We start from the raw sequence: 7,685 nt of genomic DNA on the forward strand, positions 1-7,685 counted from the left end.
CATTCTCGTTTTGCAGCTTACTAAAGTTAGAAAGGTAAGAAAGTAAACTGTTCAAAGATAAATACCTTTATTGTATTCGACCTCATAATAATATGCAAGATTTATGAGCAGTGAATCATCATTTAAGTCTGGCAGGTAAGTAAAATCCAATTTCCCATCATTTGTATTGCTTAGCTGTGTCAGAGCAAAATGCATACACAACTGTTGCTGTTAAAATAAAGCAAACAATTAATTCCTAGGAAGCACCTTTTCATGTGGAGAGATCACAGCATCTCTAAAGCAAGGTTAACTACCTAGGTTCTACTGACATGGAACAACAATACACTGTTAACTTGACTTCTCTGCAATCAGGAAACTGGCTTCACTCTTCTCCTGCACTGCAATAATCAACTTCAAACAAGTAAAAGGCCTGTCATCACACTTCTCATACTGGATGAGACCAAAAGGTCCATCTAGCCCAGTACCCAAACACTAACGCTGTCTTAACTGGAGAGGTCAAGTATAAGGTATTGCCCCAAACTTTCTCCTCACCCCATTGATCTGTAGCTCACAAGATTCCTGAACCAGGTAAGGATTGTTTCCAGCAGGTACATTATGCTCTTTGATCTCCTCAAATGACTAAATTAGCATATAAAGGAAAATGAAAACTGAATTGACAACTGCACCTGACAACAGGGGAAGTAAGACAAGTGCCACACATACCATTTTTATAAAGGATAAAACTTGCTTAGTCCAGCATGATTTCACGATCCTAATCTGAGCTCTCTGAGAAAGAGGCATATGAAGAAGAAAAGTCACTGCAAGACATTGCATTCTACAGAGGTCAGCTGCTTCTTGTAGAGATAAGGGTTTACTTCTTCCCTGTTGAGAGATGACACATAAAAAGTTGATCACATCCTTCAGTAAGATAATTGCATTCACCTCTAAAGCAGCTTAAAGCAGCTAATAATTTTAACATCTTTAAACAAGTTGTGCATTGTAATTACTAGTGGATATACTCAAGTCAAACTGAACATCCAGTTAACTACATAAAAAACCCCCACCTTTTCTGAAAAGCATATGACTATGAAAATCAAGACAAAAACAACTGTCAGTGTGTCTGACTAGAAATGTTATTTTAAGAGGAAAGGCTACTCTCTAGATACAGGTCTGTATTCCTTTCTCAACGGCACAGCAAAAAGTCTGTATAAACATCCAGCTTGTAACCACTGTGTGGCACCCACTTGTAGCTATCCTTGTAGTCCACCGAATACGTGTCTATCAAAATATTACTGACATATTGCAACTGTGTTAACTTGATGAAAACGTAAGGCTTGTAGTATGGCCTCAAAAATGATGTCATGACATCTAGAAAGGTGTTTTACTGAAACATCTTGCTACTTTGAGGAAAAGTGTATTTTTCTGTAAGAGACAGTATGCCCCTGAGTGTTAGGAAAAGAAAAACAATGAGCTCAACTATCTTCTAAGGTAAAATTCCCTGTGGAAATAACTGCTCCTCAGGTGAAGCTTTCCCCAGGAGCAGTCACTGTGTCAAGGGGCACAGTGCCACCCACAGAGTGACCATGCTCCTTTGGAAAAGCTGTGGACACAGTAATTACCTAAACCAGACCACTTACAGAGTGCAGTCACAAAGGAAGCATCTAGGCCCCTCTTCAGCTTGAGATCTAGGACAGCCACCTCTTCTGCTAGCAAAATGTATCCAGTCACTATGCTGAAAAGATATCTAAAAAAATTCTTACTCTTGCTGATTCCTGTTTCTTTGTTCCCATGGAATTATTCGCATTTTCCAACATGTTGCTGTATATTTTTAATCCCACAGCACAAGCAAGAACACAGATCACACGCTGAACGTCAGATCCTTTAGGCCACAGTTGTTTCAACAGACAGACAGTCTGGTGAACCTGTTGTCATAACATTATGAATAGCACACGACTGCTACAGTAAAAATTACAAAAAGGACAAGTCTTATTCTTTACTAAGTTCCATCAGAGAAGGTTAAAAAAGGATATGAAAACTACAGAAGGAAAAATGAGCACAAACATTAGTAAAAATAGCCCTTTTTTGTCATGTCCCCAAGGGCATCAACAGCCCTGACAGGCTGCCTGACCCCTGGGGCCTCCTCCCACCTATGCAGGGCCCTACTTCAGCCCTTCAAGGCCCTCATTCTCTGGTCTGAAAAAATCAGCTTGCTGGACCAGATGGTGACTTCTGCCAAATGGGCTGGTTCCCATTTTCTATAAGCCAGTCGCCCTTAAGCAACACTCCATTGATTGGTTTCCAGCTGGACCGTCCTACTTGAATGAACTTTAAGGAAAGAAACAGCTTCAAGCTGCTGTGAAGAAGACTGGGCACAACGGAGACTTTCTCAGACTCAGGGTGTCACTTCAGTATAAGGAAGAGAGTCCCCAGTTCTGGCTAGGAGAGAATTTCAGGTAAAGGAAGGGAGGAAGACAGCCAACCCAAGGAGCAAAAACAAAAAGGATCAAAGAGGTCAAATTACCTCTTGTTGTATGCTTTTCAGGCTCAGCTTGAAATGTTCATATAGACACATGACTGGATCTTTGTACTTGACTAGGTTGCCATAGGCCCATTGCAGATCTTGTTCATACTGAGAAATACAGAAGTCAAAGTTATATGCAAAAGTAAATAGATATAACGCATCAGGCACTACCAGCTACAGACAGAAACCATTCAGATATATGTTAATCTTCAGCCTCCATGAAGTATCTATTCTAAATAAAATTTTATAAAATCACATCTCTGGCCTAGATGCTAGTCTTTGTCTGGCATATTACAAGTCAACTAAGACATGTAATACTGAAGATCGGGGAAAGGCTGTATTTGAGACTGTTGTATCTTAAGTGAACAGGATTGTGAAATGAGACGATAGAGAACACGGCAAGAATTTGCCATTGATTGCAATGTTTGCCTGTTGAGGATTTTAAGACCAGCAAAGAAACATAAAAGGAGCCACATATCAGTGCTTCATAATTTTAGTATGTAAAATACTTACATTGAGATACCTTCATTAAATCCGCTAAGGAGAACTAACACTGTTATTGCAAACTGACAAAGAAGTTGTGTAACTTACCTTTACAAAAAATAATCTGTGCTTATACACACTCTGAACATGATATCCATAAACTCTAAGAATATCATACTCCTGTCCTGAAGCGAGCACAACGTTGATTTTCTTTGACAGTGAATGAGCAATTAAAATAGACAAATAGTCTGTCTGGAGAGAGCTCAGTCCTATGTCAGATACAATGATGAAGTAAGGATAGCTTTTCTTCAGGAAAATCTCCCATTGGGATGATAAACAATTGGAAAATTCTGTATGAACAGTGATGCTTGTGTTACGCCTCAGGTGTTCTATTAATGCAGTACGTAAGAAAAGAAAATGAGGATATGGAAAGTACATCTGTTCTGCATCCTGTGGGAAATAAAAACAATGAAATTATTTGGTTACGTTTCCTAATCCTGATTAGAATCAAGCAGATGGTTTTGAAGGAGTGCAATGGTTTAAACAGCAGACAAATGTTACTTGCTCAGTACCTTGAAGAAAGCAATGACATATTTTGCTCCTTTGTCAGTGAAATCCTGCAGGAAGCATTCAATTTGATAGAAGAAGTTCAGATACTGCGTTTTCTCATCTAAAAACATAAGTAGTAAGGAATCCCCATCTATCACAAAGAATTCAGACTCAACAAAGTCTTTTAACAGACTGACATACCTGGAAGAAAAAGAAATAGCACATACATAACATTAGTCCAAGAAAAGTCAGGGACATGAGATAGAAATTTTCTTACTAACAGATTTTAAAATGAATGTTTTTGTTCATTAAATCAATTAAAGATTAAACGTATTAATCAATAGCAAACCATCTTTCTTGGATCTAAGGTTAGTCCTAAAAAGCTTGCAATCCTTTCAGGTATTGAATGTATTAGCAATTGCCTCCTTTACAACTTGGGATACTTATGTAGTATCTGAAGCTTCTGTGAGTCCTGTGGCACCACTTGTCCATGCCCACTTATGTGGAAAGTCTTGTCTGCTCTAAGAAATATCCCACAGGAGATAACCACAAAATATATTTTGAGAACCTTCCTCCCCAAGTTCCCAGCTAAAAATAGCAAGTGGGTTATCAAGAACTATCACGACAATGACAACTACCTCCCTCATCCAAGGAATGTGTATGGCAAGAAAAATACCTTAGCAGCAAGAAGAATCCAATCACAATACATTCCTTCAAGAGACTAAAGAATTGAAAGAACTCTTCATCCCCTTCCTGTTCCAGAAAACTATGAAAGGTGATAAAATTTACATTAACCAGACTAAGGTCAAACTTGAAACAAATCCTTTGCACTGGAGATGGCAAATATAAACAGACAGCACCTCAGTAGCTTTCAATACATCCTGGGAATTGACTGCATTCTACAGCTCTTCAGAATCCATGAAAGTCCATGGACAGACCAAGGACTCAGAAGAACTTTGCAGGTCCAAATGAAGATGAGGCAAGACCTTCTAGTAAAGGTTATCTGCTCTTGTGTCTGTCTATTACATACTATACTGTCTATTACAATACTAATGCATTTATGAGAACAGTCGTACTATAATGGTAAGACCACGCTTGTCTTCTTCAAGGCTGTCAAAAATGCCTGATACACATCACCTTGGATCCACACCTGGGAAGATCCAGTTTTCCTTTCCACTGGGAAAATCAGCCTCTGGCTTACAGTCCTGGTTTGTTATTCGATGCAATGAGTAGCCTTCTGTGAACTAAAACTATGTAAACTTCTATCTTACACATGTAAATTGTCTGCCTTTAATTCATACTAATCTCTTCAGCAAGTCAGCTCCACAATGCAGAGGCAACATTTCACTGTCATTGTGAATGGCACTACTGCTAATACTTCTCCATATCAAGGAGGAAAAAGAATCAGAATCTGGAGATGCAGAAGATCATGCATGAGAACTGAGATACGAAACCACAGAAAGTATATATGAAAAGGAAGATTTTGTTGAAAAACTGTTTTAAACACTGTAAAAGTAGTAGCCTTAAACCATGTGAGGAAAGATGCCCAAAAAAAAAAAAGCATGACAGATGATTTGAAAAAGAATAAGTAGCAACAGATAAAATCATAGATCAGTTCCTAAAATGTGCAAACAATCCCTATTCTTTGGGCAGTCTGTTATATTAGGAATCTTCCTCCGTGTGGAGGAAGTATGGAGTCCTAAGCATGCCTCCGATGTCCTGATTTTCCACAAACCTAGAGGGTAAGCACACAGCTTCTTTCTCTGAGGGGTACTACACTGTCGCATCTACTTAATTCAAAGAAACCATTTTATCACCATTTATTAAATTTCATTTCATGAATCCCACTGTACTTACTGAGCTCTTGATAGGGATGCCCACATGTGTAGCCTCAGATATTCAAGACATTTTCTTATTCCTAAAATAACCACATACATGGTTATAGATAGAACCATATAACCATAACTCATCTATTAATCACAAAAGAGCCAAAAGTTAAGACACTGCAATAAAAGCCAAGGACACGAGCATAAGCTAGTAACAGCTCCTCACCAGGACTTTGGGAATCACATTCATGATGGAGAATTCTGAACTCCTCGCCTTTAGTTTGTGATGCCTGCTTTGTCACCTTTTCAGTTGTCACGATACTGTAAGCTTTACTGTAGTCTAGGTCTTCAGCTTCTTTTTCTCTATCTTCCTCTTCTTTAAGCATTCGCTCAAGAGCTGCATCTGTTCTGTCACCAGACTCATCCTCTTCAGCACTGTCACTTGTACTCCCACCTTCTTCATATTCCTTTGTTGGAATGAAGCCAGTTTTCTCACTGTCACTATATTCACTATCCATATCGTCATATCGAGCATTCTCATCTGCAGCATTATGAACAACTTTCCTGAAATCCATCACAGATCTTGGCATCCAAAAGAAGAAAACTCTTGATTAATTAGAGATAACTTTCAGGGAATATGGTATGCTTTGAGGCTTCAACCATTAAATTATCTACTTCTTAATCACGCTGGAATAAAACTTTAAAGAAAGCATTTCATGACCATCCCTGTGAGACATTCACTTTAAAATTCAATACATATTTTTATGACTTATAAAAAAACCATCAGCTTTTGTCTTTCTTAAAATTTACTGAAAAGGAGCATTACGTATCTGTTTTGGGCTTTGCCTGAAAGGACCCTTGGGGGGGTTGGTTATAATTTTCTGTATTAGCTATATCTACATGGCACACTCCAAGCAGTGATGCATGTTTCCTAGTTCAAATGACCTGAACCCACAACCCACAAGTACCCACACCATTCATACTAGTCTAGTCACTATTAGGCATGCCACAACATCTTCATTGTGTGATGGGGGTAATCATTGTTTGGTATCAATCCCACTTTTTAATTCATTGTAGATTATCTCCCTCTACCCCCCATCAAGGGTAGGATTCTCTCAAATCTTGAGTGAGCAACTCACCTGTAATGGTTAGCATAATACCCCACTTTACAAGGTCACAACGTTCAGTTCCTCTGAGCAAAAGAACAAGCAGCTTGGGATAACCCTACACAGCCCCTACCACATCAGATTCAGTTTCCCCTAGTTTCTGCTCAGGTAATGGCCTCATGCAGTATTGTAAGCATGAGTACAACATTGTTGTAGCATTTGCCATTGCAATATTCATATGCCATAGATACGTTTATCCTTTTCCCTGACACCATAAAAGGACTATTTAGATGTCTTTTTTAGTCCTATAACCTTTCTTTAAAAACTAACAAAAGAAACTAAAGTGCAACTTCTGTTGTTCAGATTTCACAAATTCAAAACTAAGTTGCAATTTCTTTTTGATTTTCACCTTGTGTTAAACCCCTACCAAATGAAGTTACTGAAAAAGAAAGAAAAACATCATTTCCATTATCTACTTGTAAAATACTGTACAGTGTACATATTACAGTGGTGTGCTTAACATCACTTCACAGTTAAACTTCAGTACCTATTTTCACACAATGTAACTATTTATATACATACAGTTGTATAAAACCACCTCTTGTGTACCTGCACATGTACTTTTTGTCAAGGCAGCAACAAACCTGAGCCTTTTCTCCACTTTCTTATCTAAATTGAAAAAGCTACATCAAAGGCTCGAGATCACCATTCTGGGATGAATTGTCTATTTCCACATGCTGAAATTGTCACTTACCTATGAAATGGCCACCACTACTTCAGCAATCTCCTAAGCAAGTGTGACTTTCCATATCTGAAAACATAAAGTCAGACATTCTCAAAACAAAAAAGAAAGGCTTAAATACTTTGCTACATCCATGCTTTTCTGCACTAACATCTCGGGTATCTGAAGCTATAACGGGGGCAGAGGCAACCAGGTGGCTTTGACATCCTGCCAGCACCCCTGTTGCCCCTCCACCCCAAAGGGTGCTCCCCTGCTGCCCTCAAATTCCCCTTGCATGCTGTCCAGCCACCTCTGTAGCCCTAAACCAACTGCAGCTCCAATGCAAGCCCCAGCTCCAGCACCAAGCCTAAACCCAAGCACATCACCCTCTCCAAAACAAACCCCAGCTCCAGCCCTAATCCGAATCCCAGTCTCAGCCCCAAACCCCAGCCTAAAGGCAACCCTAACCACAGTCTCTAATGGAGCCTGACCGGGACAGT

General features: G+C 39.2%; 1 protein-coding gene across 1 annotated transcript in view; it reads right to left on the bottom strand.

Annotated features, from left to right (window-relative positions):
* The window catches only part of DDX60 (DEAD (Asp-Glu-Ala-Asp) box polypeptide 60), a 41,073-nt gene extending 35,140 nt beyond the window's left edge, over positions 1–5,933 (bottom strand). The window contains exons 1-8 of the mRNA XM_010015977.1: positions 5,585–5,933; positions 5,390–5,450; positions 3,556–3,733; positions 3,092–3,433; positions 2,501–2,608; positions 1,740–1,901; positions 703–861; positions 66–207 (exon numbers count right to left, since the gene is read on the bottom strand). Of these exons, the coding sequence (XP_010014279.1) occupies positions 66–207; positions 703–861; positions 1,740–1,901; positions 2,501–2,608; positions 3,092–3,433; positions 3,556–3,733; positions 5,390–5,450; positions 5,585–5,933 (1,501 nt within the window). The remainder of the gene's footprint in view (positions 1–65; positions 208–702; positions 862–1,739; positions 1,902–2,500; positions 2,609–3,091; positions 3,434–3,555; positions 3,734–5,389; positions 5,451–5,584) is intronic.
* Positions 5,934–7,685: the final 1,752 nt, after the last annotated feature.

This window comes from Nestor notabilis, unplaced genomic scaffold (genome assembly GCF_000696875.1).
Source record: "Nestor notabilis isolate BGI_N333 unplaced genomic scaffold, ASM69687v1 scaffold14036, whole genome shotgun sequence".
NCBI classification, from domain to species: Eukaryota; Metazoa; Chordata; class Aves; order Psittaciformes; family Psittacidae; genus Nestor; species Nestor notabilis.